The sequence below is a fragment of the Brachypodium distachyon genome, chromosome 1, assembly GCF_000005505.3.
Source record: "Brachypodium distachyon strain Bd21 chromosome 1, Brachypodium_distachyon_v3.0, whole genome shotgun sequence".
Classification (NCBI taxonomy): domain Eukaryota; kingdom Viridiplantae; phylum Streptophyta; class Magnoliopsida; order Poales; family Poaceae; genus Brachypodium; species Brachypodium distachyon.
Genome location: NC_016131.3, coordinates 65,081,618 through 65,094,842, shown reverse-complemented (window position 1 = coordinate 65,094,842; position 13,225 = coordinate 65,081,618). Strand labels below are relative to the sequence as shown.

The 13,225-nt window shown below is 43.2% G+C and overlaps 2 protein-coding genes and 1 non-coding gene across 3 annotated transcripts; 2 read left to right on the top strand and 1 right to left on the bottom strand.

Annotated features, from left to right (window-relative positions):
• Window positions 1-2,852: 2,852 nt before the first annotated feature.
• On the top strand, window positions 2,853-2,945 carry MIR7773 (microRNA MIR7773). The gene has a single exon (NR_127064.1). It is a non-coding gene; the product is annotated as a microRNA MIR7773 (primary transcript).
• A 2,377-nt stretch (window positions 2,946-5,322) lies between these two features.
• LOC112269716 (zinc finger MYM-type protein 1-like) lies at window positions 5,323-8,085 on the top strand. The gene is made up of 4 exons (XM_024456628.1): window positions 5,323-5,567; window positions 5,657-6,417; window positions 6,527-7,681; window positions 7,766-8,085. The coding sequence occupies exons 2-3, from the start codon at window positions 5,657-5,659 to the stop codon at window positions 7,287-7,289; spliced, it is 1,524 nt and encodes a 507-aa protein (XP_024312396.1). The 5' UTR covers window positions 5,323-5,567; the 3' UTR covers window positions 7,290-7,681; window positions 7,766-8,085.
• Window positions 8,086-9,392: 1,307 nt separating this feature from the next.
• Window positions 9,393-11,727, bottom strand: LOC104581272 (pentatricopeptide repeat-containing protein At2g37310). Its single transcript, XM_010231880.3, is given in 12 exon segments — window positions 9,393-9,946; window positions 9,949-10,482; window positions 10,485-10,659; window positions 10,662-10,740; window positions 10,742-10,837; window positions 10,839-10,902; window positions 10,905-10,968; window positions 10,971-11,081; window positions 11,084-11,244; window positions 11,247-11,436; window positions 11,439-11,496; window positions 11,705-11,727. Coding segments are annotated over 12 exon segments (1,707 nt in total). The 3' UTR covers window positions 9,393-9,794.
• Window positions 11,728-13,225: the final 1,498 nt, after the last annotated feature.

The following is a 13,225-nucleotide window of genomic DNA, read 5'->3' as shown; positions in this document are numbered from 1 at the left end:
TCTTCCTCTCTCTCCTTTCTTCTTCTTCTCTCCTGGCCGAAATTAGTGAACTTTGAACTACATCTTAAACTTTGAACTACATCTTATAGGTAGTTGGCAGCCAATGACACCTTGATATATTGTTTTTATTGGCCATGTAGAGCAAATTCGGTGGTGCTAAGTTGGAACAATGGTGGTGTATTGGAGGAGCTTGGAGGTGGGGGTGGTGGTGCTGATCAGGCGATTGAAGGCTGCTCGACGTAGGGGTTTCACACACTTCAAGGTAACTCTAATCCCTCGTGTATTTATCCTACAATGTATATGTTTGTGAGGGTAGATGTGTTGTTCTAGATGGTAGTATGTTTATGTAGTAATCTAAATGTTATTACCATATACATATTTATCCTATAATGTATACGGTATTATTATTTTTGGCCGGTAGTAATATGTTTATATATTCTAAAAAAATTATGTCGTTTTTGACGCGTCATAAATATGTCGTACTGCTCATTATTTAACGCTACTAAATAATTGTCGTCCTAAATATTTGTTTATGTCGTACTGCTTGGTATTTGACGCGACTTAATTTTTTTTTAGGCAGGAGAGATGTCCGGTGTAGTGAAATTTGTTTTTTTTACTACGGTTCAGGTACTGTCCTAACAAATGAGCACGGAGCTGATCTGAGTCAATTTAAGTATGTGAAGTTGGATCTAACGCCCCCTCAAACATGGACTATTACTCAGTTGAATGAATGGTTGGTAGGATGTTTAGGGCTTAATCTTGAAACATACACAGTCAGTGTGCAATCTTTGCAAGGTGAAGGAGGTGACAGATTTTTCGGATAAGTTGGGCATGAAGTTTTTCATGTGTGCGAACTGTGAGCATGATCCACTTGTCCCGGTTTCGTCGTACGAGAAGCCTCTAGTAAGTAGATATAAGTGTGGTTAAACATGCTGTTTGTGTCATTATCGATTTATTTGTAACCTTAAGCTATTTTGTAGTCGCCTCTACCCCTATGCATGTGGTATCGATGGATTGACACGAAGATGCCAGATTGGGCGGTTGAAGAGATTAATACAAGATCACGACGTGCATGGCGGCGTTTCCACGCGGACGAGTGTGCGGCAAATGCTGCAGCCCAGGAGAAAGCGGAGGAAGAGAGACAGCTGAAAGAACATAGGGAGGAACAATGACGTTTCTTCTGAGAGTTAGGGAGGAAAAACAGGGAGGAAGAGCATCGCATGCTAGAGGAGGAACGAAGGCGCAAGGAGACCCGTGAGGCGGAAAGGGAGAAGAAAAGAGAAAGAGCTGCCATGGCAAAAGCTGCAGAAGAATGTGGTGATAAGACAGGAAAATGGCCTCAGTGGAGTCAGTAGTGCTAGTACTGTGTTCCAATTGTATTTGCTCTCTTAATTTTAGTCCAAGTGCGGTATTATTGATGTATGTTATTTTAGTCATGCCTTAGTTCTATAACCAACACATCCACTTAATTTCAGTCTTGCAGTATTACCGTGTCATGTGTTTTAGTTCTCAATAATTGTTTGGAATCGATGAATAATGGGCGAGACAAAATGGGCAGGAACCGATCCCCCGTTTGCATTGATCATGCAACTAAGCAGCTTGGGCGAAGTTGATTGCGCTGATTAGTTCCAATCGGCGTAGGCGAAATCAACCGGAACTAATCAGCTTCGCCCAGGCCGATTAGCGCCCCTGCCACCCGGCGAGGCCTACTAGATCTAATCGGCCTGGACCAGGCCGATTGGCCCTAATCGGCTTCGGACAGGCCGACTGGAGGTAATCGGTCTGGCGCAAGACGAGGGTGGCCTTGATTTGCAACTTTTTAAAGCCATATATTATTTTAAAAAATGAATAAATAATTCGTATTATTTTTTAGAAAAAATAGCGGGATCCAGGGGCGGCGATTTGGAAACTGATCTTCGCTACGTGTTGGATTCGGAGACGGGCTGCGCTGGGCTGCCCTAGGGGCCCATGGAAGCTTGACGAAAAAAACAAGAGAAAAAAGGGTGGACCCTTAAGTATTTTTTAGATAGGTATATAGATATAGATTAGATATAAATATAGATGTCTCGATTGCATGTTTCCAAAAAAAAAATTGGGAGCCAATACGTATAGGTTCGGATTCCTTCCGATTGTGCGCCACGGTCCACGAGGTGACCTAGACCCCCTTCTTTTCAACTTTTAGGACGGGTTTCTCGGAGAAGCTGCTCTCCCCAAGCTTTCGGGAAAAGCCGTCCTAAATTTTTTGCTAAGTTTTCAAATTAGGTTAGCCTAACAAAATTTCCCTACCGTGCTGTCGACTTCTCCGCGGGGTTTCAGGGAAGATATTTGGCTTCGCGAGGTGAGCATTCTGATTTCCGATCAGTAGAATAGAATCTTTCTTCCTCTCGTCGGATATATTCTCCATCTTCCTCTCGTATCTCCTCCAAATCTTAGATTCGAGCCCTCCGACGGTTAACTGAATAGACCTAGATAAAGTGCCCTCACCAATTCATCCGCCGCTCGCCCAACCCAGCACCGTCCGTCCGCCTGGAGCGGACTAGCAATTGTAGGAACCTTTGTGCTTGTTCGTTCCATTTTTTTTTTCAGTTACTCGTCCTGCCGGAGGGAAGAAAGATAGTATACAATCCTTTTCTTTCTACCTTTCACAAAAGGACGGTAGCTAGTACTATGACCCCACAATCAATATGCAAAGGTCCAGCCCTCCCGTCCAAAAGCGAACTCTACTAAGCAGGCTATAACTATGTCCTTGATCGGATCGGGTGCTCCATATCACCAGACGATCTCTCCACTTCACCTTGTTTCTGTCTGGGGGACGCTGGGGTTATGGACTGGAGCTCAAGTTAGCAGAGCACAAGAACATGGACGGCATACGGGTCAACGAAGGAAAAATTCAGGCTCTTGAGTTGGCCTGAATTTTTCCTTCGGCTGACACGTACGCCATCCAAATCTTCATGGTTTGTGCAACTCAACAGCCATACACTCATACTGCTTTATTTGATTTTCAGAAACACCAGCAGCATCCTGGAGCTACTACTACGTACGATGGAAGGTTTGATCCGGCAGATAAACGCGCTCATCGACCGCCGCCGGCCCGGACGAAGGACGCAGCAAAACCCAGGCATTCCTGCGCGCGTTCGAGCAGATCGCCTCGCCGTCGTCGAGCCGATGTGCTACCGCGTGCTACGAGTTCAGCCCGGAGCCACCTAGTAGAGTCAGGCGGGGAACTGCTCATGGTCGTCCAGCACTGCCCTCTGCCTCTCCACGACGGGACCTTCCAGAAGCAGGACGTGTACAGGATGGACTTGATCAACCGGCGGTGGGCTGACGTGTTGGGCCCTCGCGGGAGGGGCCTGCTGCTCGGCCCGTCGCGCTTCGCTTCTGCAGAATAAACACTAATTCGTATCAAGGATGGATCTAAGCTTTGGCGTACTCGCAGATGAATTGCTCGACCTCTGAAACATTACCAGTAAGACCAGCACCTTCAGCAACTGTGACCTTGTTCTCGCATTGACTGAAGTTGAATGCCTCTCCAGGGACACCAAGCTGGACTTCGTCAGTGATGTCAGCAGATGATATGGGTGTTCCTCGATTCCCGAAGCTTGTTGCTACAAATAACAAAATCAACACATATTACACAGCCTTGTATAATCTGATTTGCTTTGGCTAGTAAATGCTGACAGTTGGGGCACTCTCTAAGAAGAGATTTAAGTTGAATGAGCCGTCGATGACCTCATATGAGTATGTAAGCTTCTGTGCAGCATAATGGAAAAACAATAGGATAAATTCAAGAGGAAGTAAATTGACGCAAAATCATACTCACATAATTTACTAGCTGCCAAGTTAGGACAAATTATAAGTTCCTAACTACGCAAGCATGTTATATGTAAAAAAAAATGCCATACACTTGTCCAGCTGCTTCTCAACGAACTGTCCTTAGAGTGAGCTGTAACTTTGTCTGTCTTATTGCAGAATATAAGAACACAAACCCTTTTCTTCACCACAGCTGCCTTCGTCAAAATGTCATACAAATACAAGTACCTGTGAATGTGATAAGAGATAATTGTGAGGCAAAACCAAGTTACCAACTGCATCAGTCAACTTATTTTGCAGGTTTGAATATGAACTAAGCTCCTAATGACCCTCCAAGTTTTGATCCAGCATGTGATGGGGCCGTCAACTGTTAGCTAAAGTAGAAACCATCAATTTTGCTCAGAATGAAAATTAAGTCAGCAAAAATTACTCCGCAGCGGCTTGCATGCTACACAAGAAATCCTGAGAAGACAACTCCAGCTGCCTGAGGCAGGAATTCACCAAGCTTGGGTTTCAGCCTCGCATGACCCGGAACATCATCAACATGAACAGGTTTTATTTTGCCTTTCTGCAGAGTGCAGATAGGACAAAAGCAAAGTAAGCAGCAGGTCTTGCAGTCTATAAATGCATTTTTATATCAAGCTGTAGGAAAGATTGATATGATGTCAGTACAACTTTCAAGGATTTTCAGGATGGTTGGTAAGCTTCGGATTCGGGTTTCGTTGTCGAGGTGCCTCATGAACTGCCTGTGCTTCTGCCAGGTGTCCAACTGAACTGAATTGGAGAGATAGCCGACGATATGCCGTCGTGTTAACAATGACACTTGAGCTGTCGTCTCATGTGACTCTGAAACATAATAATCAGCACTGCACACAAGCATCAGAGGATGCTCATAAAAGCTAGTAGTGAGGCATGTATGATTAGTGAATGTACCCAAGGAATAGGCAAGAGGTAGACAGACAGGATCCGTACAGTGCTGCTTAGGGTCTTTGGATTCTAGAGTGCTGCTTCTGCAGCAGCCTGAAGGATGTGACGCAATGCATTGTGCTGGGCACTTAGACTAGAGCATTATTATGCAGTAAGAAAATTATGATTTGGCACAATGACGAGACTAGAGATTTGGCTAATAAAAAAATGGTTTTGGAAGCCTGTTCACAGATTAATTAATCCACAACCACTGGCCAAGTTTCGATCTCAAGAGTTCTCTAAAAAATATGCAGACGGCAGGTATATATATGAGAGGCGAAAGAAGTCCCTTATGATGTGCATGTGTTGCTGCTTGTTATCGTGTGCTACCGCTCAAGCACGTTATGATCCAATTATTATGTGTTCCACTTCAAACCAGGGGCGGAGCCGGGGGGGAGCGAGCAGGGTCAGACCCCCCCAATGCATCGCCCCCCCAAAAGATTTCCATGGTGCATATACTAGTACTAATTAGTTTAAGGTGCTAAACTAATGAGCTTAAGGTGCTAATGGCCGGAACTAATTAAGTAGCTAACCCAATAAATACCCAGAAAAAGGCCAAGAAAAAGAAAAAAAGCCCACGAGTGCCCACTACGGCTGATTACGTGAGAATCGGGCAATCGGCAGCAGCAGGGCATCCGGCCGGTACGTGATCGATCTGTTCCCTGCCGTCACCAGTTCTCTTCCTCTGTTCTTCTTCATCTCCAGACGACGGACGACCAGACCAGACACTGCAGCTTGGGAGACGAGCGATTGATCGAGTCGCCGGAGGCCGGAGCCGGACGCACGTACAGGTAAGTAACTTGCTCGTTCTTTAATTATTTAGATGATTAGGTAATCAACTAATCATCAATTCATCAACAAATATTCCTATTATTAATAGATGAAGAGGAAGAATCAAGGGTTTGGAAAGACGCCATCAATATCATGTTGGTACAAACCAGTACCAGTTGCTTCAAATTCAAGCTCTAGTATTCCTGCTGTTCAGAATATTGTAGTATCATCTGAAGAGGAAAACGCAAACCCATCTGAGGAAGAGCATCCATCTGTAGATGATAACTCAACTGATAATCCAATTGATATGCAAACTGATGATCAGAATATTGTAGCATCAGTGGAAGTTTCAGAACAGGCTAGAGTAGGAAGTACAACATATGAACGGGATCCGGGTAAACGCCAACAAATTTGGGAACTCCCTCTGGATAAGCAAGAAGAAGCTCGTCGATTTTATATTTCAGAGGGCCCCTTTCAGCCATACATGGCCAATTATCCGCATAATGAACATCGTCGTCGAGTCCAATATAGCTATTTCACTAATTTTTCTTGGCTAGAGTATTCACTTGTTAAACATCATGCATATTGCCTGCCTTGTTTCCTCTTCACAAGAAAGCCAAATGGTAGATGTGGCTCGGATACATTCACAATCGATGGATTTTTGAACTGGAAGAAGGTGAATGCTGGAAAAAATTGTGCTTTCTTAACTCACATGGGCAAAGATTCAAACTCTGCTCATAACTTTTCGGTTCGATCGTTTCATAGTCTGAAAAATAGTATGACTCATATCGACAAGGCGATTGTACAAGCATCTGCAAAAATGATTGGAAATGCAAGGCAAAGGCTTAAAGTTACAATTGATTCCATCAGGTAAGAAATATATTTTTCATTCTTGTACTGTCCAACATTACAGCTTCATATGTTGTAGTATAAATCTATAACAAGGTACTAATAGCTTGTTCTTTTATGATTTCACTAGGTGGTTAACATTCCAAGCTTGTGCTTTTAGAGGCCATGATGAATCTCCAGGATCCATAAATCAGGGTAATTTTCTTGAACTGATAAAGTTATTGGCTTTGTATAACAAGGAGGTGAATGAGGTTGTCCTACAAAATGCTCCACGCAATGCTAAGTACACATCTGGAGAGGTACAACAAGAAATTCTTCAGTTACTATCTCGTAGAGTGCAGAAAAATATTATAGAAGAAATTGGTACTAGCAAGTTCTGTATAATGGTGGACGAAGCTCGAAATGAATCCAAAAAAGAGCAGATGGCATTGGTCATTCGATTTGTTAACAAGGAAGGGTTTATAAAGGAGCGGTTCCTTGATGTTATTCATGTAAAAGACATAGTTGCATCGACTCTGAAGGATGCAATTTGTGCTGTCCTTGTTGATAATAATCTGAATGTGCAAGATATCAGAGGACAAGGATACGACGGGGCAAGCAACATGAGAGGGGAATGGAATGGACTGAAGGCTCTTATTCTGAACGAGTGCCCTTATGCATATTATGTCCATTGCATGGCTCATCAGTTACAGTTGGCTCTTGTTGCAGCATCAAGAGAAGTGCCTGATGTGCACAATTTTTTTCAGCATGCAAATTTCATCATAAATGTGGTTAGTGCGTCGTCTAAACACAATGATGAGTTACTTGCAAAACAAGCTATTGAGATTGCACGTGAAATTGAATTGGGAGAGCTCGATAGAGGCAAAGGGGCAAATCAAATAGGCTCTTTATAGAGACCAGGGGACACTAGATGGAGCTCTCACTTCAAGTCAATTCACAGCTTGCGAAAGATGTTTGGTGCTACAATTGCAGTCCTAAGGAGTATAGCAACGGATCGTTCCGTCTCACAATATTCTAGAGGAGATGTTGCAGGAGCCCTAAAGATAGTCATCTCTTTTGATTTTGTTTTTATTCTGCACCTCATGGAGAAAATTATGAAGATAACAGATGTCTTGTGTCAAATACTCCAAAAGAAATCTGTTGACATATTGAATGCATTAAATTCTGTCTCAAACACCAAGGCGCTTATTGGTAAGCTAAGGGAAGATGGTTGGGAACCTCTTATGGAGGAGGTTAAATCTTTTTCTCTGAAGCATGAGATTGATATCCCAGATTTGAACAACAAGTATGTCTCTTTAATTCCGCCTGTCTTCTATTGCATTCTATTTATCGTACACTTTCTCATATTTTTATACAATACGACTTGCAGGTATGTTGATGTGACTAAGTCTCGGAACAACACTTCACCACTATAAAGTAGATGTGTTCAACGTTGCCATAGATCAACAAGTGGTGGAGCTCAATAATCGATTTGGTGTTCAAAGTACAGAGCTTCTGACACTGTGTGCATACATATCAAATATATGTTCTTTGGTGGAAAAGTTTTATCCGGCTGATTTTTCTACCCAAGAACGAGCTCAACTGGAGTCTCAGCTGCCACATTTCCAATTGGATGTCTGCAACCATCCGGAACTAAAATGCGTGCCTTCACTTGCTGATTTGACAGTTGGTCTAGCTAAAACAGGTAAATCTGATGCATACTCGATGGTTGATAGGTTATTGCGCTTGGTCATAACTCTACCAGTGTCAACCGCAACCACCGAGCGAGCTTTTTCAGCTATGAAACTGATCAAGACGCGTCTTCGAAATAAAATGGGAGATGACTTTCTTCGACACTACATGATCGTCTATATTGGGAAGGAATTAGCTAGAAAAGTCACCTCCTAAAAGATCATTGACTTGTTAGATGAGCTTGGTAGTCGTAGAGTTAAATTTAAGCTCATAGAAATTTAGTTTCTTTTGTTCTTGCACACATTTGTTGCTATACTTTCTATCGATATACTACATTGAGACTCTTTATATTGAGACTTTATATATTGGTATTTTTATCTATACTTTGTGTTTTTAGTTTTTCGCCCCCCTCATATTCAAATCCTGGCTCCGCCCCTGCTTCAACCTCCATACAAAATCTTACTGATTAAAATACAGGAGCCCACAGCTGTACTCTGTGATTAAGAAGATGCATTTCTTCAGCAAAAACTATTTTTCTTCAAAACATGATTAAAGTGATGTGGTGATTATACTCCCTTAGCTTCACTTGAACTCCAAGGCTTGAGCGCGCACTGGACTGGACAACCACATATCAAGATTGTAAGTTGGTATGTTCACCTAATCAAAGTCGACACTGGTAACATTATCTCCTTGCCTCATCTGGGCGGTCACTGCATGTGGAGATCACTATAACCTTCGACCTGTGAAGTTTTGGCACGTGAGTAGTGGGTGCAGAACGAGATAAGAGTCATGCTTTTCTGGTAGTGACCAGAATAAGTTGGGTACAGACCTGAGAGCTGCTTGTGTGCTTTTCTTCTTCTGGAGTTCATGAGCTGGGAAGTAGAGAAGTGGAATGATCCAAAGCATGTAAGCATACACAAGCACGATGGTGCCAAAAGATAGATCTTGTTGTGTTCTCTCTTTGCAGTTCTAGTTCTAACTCCCGTGTTTCTAATAATGCTTGGAAAACATAAAATTCACAGACATTTACAAGAACCAGTCTATTTTCTGCCGCATTGTTAAAAATCCAAATACACACACAGATCACCACTTGAATCATGGGTGCATCCGAACATAACTCTTAAGAATTACATTGGCTTTTCCATGTTAAAGCAGGAAGAGCAACCCATAATTCATTGGATTTATATGGTATTTGAAGAAACTTTTTCTTTGGAATTGGGTAATCTTCTGCACCTTGATCTCTATTTCATCCAGGAGTAACGGATATGGGATTCATGCACGTTCTGAAACCTCGAATTAGACTACTCTTGCTACCAGAAAAAAAATATGATAAGAAATAATACGTTGCTTTGGTCCCCATTGTCGTTGAAAAGGAAAATAAAGATAACAAGAGTAAGGTCAGATATAGTACAAAAGGTTCAGATAAGAATACCATGGAAGCAATGCTCGTGATTCCTAAGCTCGTGCTAATTTATCGTCCCAGAATTTGTTGCTTAATCAAATCATATGATCAACCGCACGACCAGGTGCCGAATACCATGGTCCAGACAACTCCAGAAGGCCAGTATGCTATCAGGCTTGATAATCACATCTCAACTATTAGAACCATTTGGATGTCATCAATATAACTTGTCTTCATCCTACTGTTAGGTTGAGGTCAGGCTCTATTCAATAATTTGACCTGATTAAGCTGCCAGCTCTAAATTAAGTTTCTGCTGCCTGCTTTGTTAACAATGTATCCACAACAAGAAAACCTTGCGAACTATTGACCCGCTCAATTCCAAACTACACCCAGTAACCTTCTCCAATCCAACTCCACAGAGCATACTCCTTATGATTTCATCTTCTTCCCATTTGCCAGCATTTGAGTACAGATTATCCTCACAATGTAGTTACCGGTGTTCTTAGGCTCAATCATAAATTGTCGATCAAATGCAAACCGACCAAGCTCAACATCACCAACTGCTGCTGTTCCATTACGCAATGAACCCCAGACCTTTGCATTTAGCTCAAAAGGCATCTTGTTTACAAGCTCAAGGGGATCCTTAAGCATACCAGCACGGCTGAGCACAGAAACTATGCAAGCATACTGCTCCATCACTGGACTGATACCAAACACAATTTGCATGGAGTCGAAAACTTCACGAGCTTCAGCTACCTTACTCGCCTGAGCACATGCAGTGAGCGCAACGTTGAAAGTTACAGTATCCGGCCCAGTGCCAGCACTGACCATCTGGCTGAAAAGGCCCAATGCTTCCACAATGTCTCCATGAGTCACGGCTGCCGCTATGATTGATGCCCAAACAATTGTGCTTCTATTCTCATTCGATTCAAACACCTTCTTGGCCATACCAAGAAATCCAGACTTTGCGTAAGCATCGATCAATGCACTCACAGCATTGTTGCTCTGATCACATAACCATGAGCTTGCTTTGCTCCAAGTAAAGTTGAGAACAATGTAACTGAAGGGATGATAATTGCAATCTTAGCTGCATTGGGCAGTAATCCAAGAACATCAGACTAGAATCCATTTTAACCAGGAATCAATGCATTCCATAAGTTGATGACTTTAGCATCCGCTTGGTGCCTTGGTGGAAAAGACTAGTTCCCTCATCCACATGCGCATTGTTCATGCAACCAGTAATCATGGCACTGTAACTGACTGTATTTCTTACGTGCATACTGCAACCGCCCACATTTGGCGTAAAACCCGGTCACTAAGTTCCGCGTCTCGACGTAGAAGTGAAGACCGCTCTCAGCGGCAATCCGGAGCAAAATCAACACCCCTGAGCTGGGCACAAGCATGTAGCACGCTTGTCAGTGATAATGTTTGGCTGAAACACTACTAATGGCACGAGCCCGCACCAATTCATCGAACAACTCCCGGCATTCTCGCCTTCTCAGTACCACCCTCCACGGGAAAAAGCCGATATAAGCGAATTCCAGGACAAGGCGTCCCTGCGTGGCATTTCATCAAACACCGCGCGAGCAGGGCATATGTCCCCCACTCCCCCGTGTTCCCGTACTCACTGACGAGTCCATTTGAGACGAAAAGGTATGTGCCGAATCCGCGCAGGAGCGCGAGGGCGTGGAGCTCCCCTGTGACGAGCGGGGACAGGCCCGATCCGGATGCGACAAGGGACTTGAGGAGTGCGGAGACGGTGACTTCGTCGGGGATACGCCGGAGCCAGCGAAAAGACGAATTGCCGCAGAGAGTTCGGGCGAGTGGAGGGAGAGCAAGATGAGGATGGCGTTCCAGTCGAAGATGTTAGGATGGGGGATGGCGTCGAACACCCTGCGGGCGTCGTCGAGGCGTGCGGTCCTGGAGTAGAGGGAGATCAGCTTAGAGCCGAGGAAGTTGGAGAGAATCACGGAGGGGGCGACGAGCCGACGAGGCGGGCGTGGAGCTTCTGATCGGCGGCGAGACGACTGTAGTCAACGCAAAGCTTTTTAAAAAAAAAAAAATAACCTGCAATTTTATTAAAAACGAGAACCATCCCTAGCGGACCCAGGTTTTCTAATATTGGACGGCGAATACACTGCGGTTCTAAATTTTTTTAATTTTTTTTTCTGATAATTATTACTAAGAATAAAGGATTTTAAAAATTATTGGGTGGGGCGTGCCCCACCCAATAACCCGACTGGGTCCACCCCTGCCATCACAGGTACAATGCTTTTGATCATATATTCTAAAAACTATAAGGTAATTTCTATAATTAAGAATTACAATGAAATGTCTTAAAAACATCTTCTCCGTGATATCATACTACGTTGCAACATGAAATTCTGTTGAGGCTTTTACATAGAGACTGCAATCAGATTGTAGCAACAACATCGTTATAGGTATCCCTACACGAGCCTTACTACTTTTAAAGGTTTCAAAAAGACCCTTGAATCCTGATGGCGGGCACGCGAGGTGAGGGCGGCGCGCAAAGGCAGAGAGGATGGGGAGGAAGTGTCAAATCGAAGAACGCTATATGCCCGGCTCGGGATTCGGGAGCAGAGATCGAGAAAGATGCATACTTGTGGATCGGGGGTAGGGTGGTTGAGTAAGTCAGACACTCGCACGTGAATTAAACGCTAAACGTACATACGGAAAAAATTAGGAGGCTAAAAGTTACTCCCTCCGGTCCTAAATTGTTGTCGAAATATAGGAGCTGATTTAGTGGGTCTAATTTTTTGGTAATTGTGAGGTGGAATGGTTTGTGTACGTTTTGTGAGGTAGATTTAGAAAAGAAAATGTTGATGATTTTATAAGTACCAGAGATATTCTTTTAGTTTTACCACGGTGTGAATCATATCGATCCAACTGCATGCATGGGTTTGCCAACATAGCCTAACTATTTTCTTTTTGACAATGGCGTTGACAATCCGTTAAACTTCGGGAACATCAATATCAGCAGGAATTCAGGATAACCCAATTTCGTTTTCTTGTGAAGAAATTTCAGTATAATTGATGCCAGCGAAAACGTATCACTTAACTTAGTGTTTCTCTGCAGAGAATCTAGAACTGAACCTTGCGCCATCCTCGGGATCTGATGGACGATGGGAAGCGGAAGCATTAGCCTGATCGCAGCTAATGGTTGTTCGAGATGAACGTGAGATCCGCTACATTCCTCGGACAACTGGTTTTAGCAACTTCATTTGGAATCTCGGTTTATTAGCCTTAGGAGCAATTAACAAGGGATATTAATTGTTGCAACTGATGAGTTAATCTCATTGAGCCTCTTTTTTTTTTTTACATCTTCCTCAAGTTTCAGTCGATCGTCTCACCCGTATGATTTGCTTTGTGATTAATAAAAGGGCCATGCGAGTGGTGGAGACTAAAGTCATTCAAAACAAAACGAGAACAATTTCGGCCATAGGCTCTCCCTACGTATGATTGCAATGCATAGGAAAGGTCGTACATTTCCAAATCATTACTAGCCAAAAGAATTTGAATTTGGTTGTATTATGGTAGTTAAGAAGACAAGAACCATCGTGGCTTTCTTCCAGCCTACATATCCAGTTAAAGGCGCGCCCCAGTTAAAATTCACTGAATCATGAGAGTTCTTCTCTACATAGCAAAATAAACAACAATTTTTCAACAGACAAATAGCTGCTACCAAATAATTTCTCTACAAAGATATAACAAAATGAAACAAGACACTGTAACAAC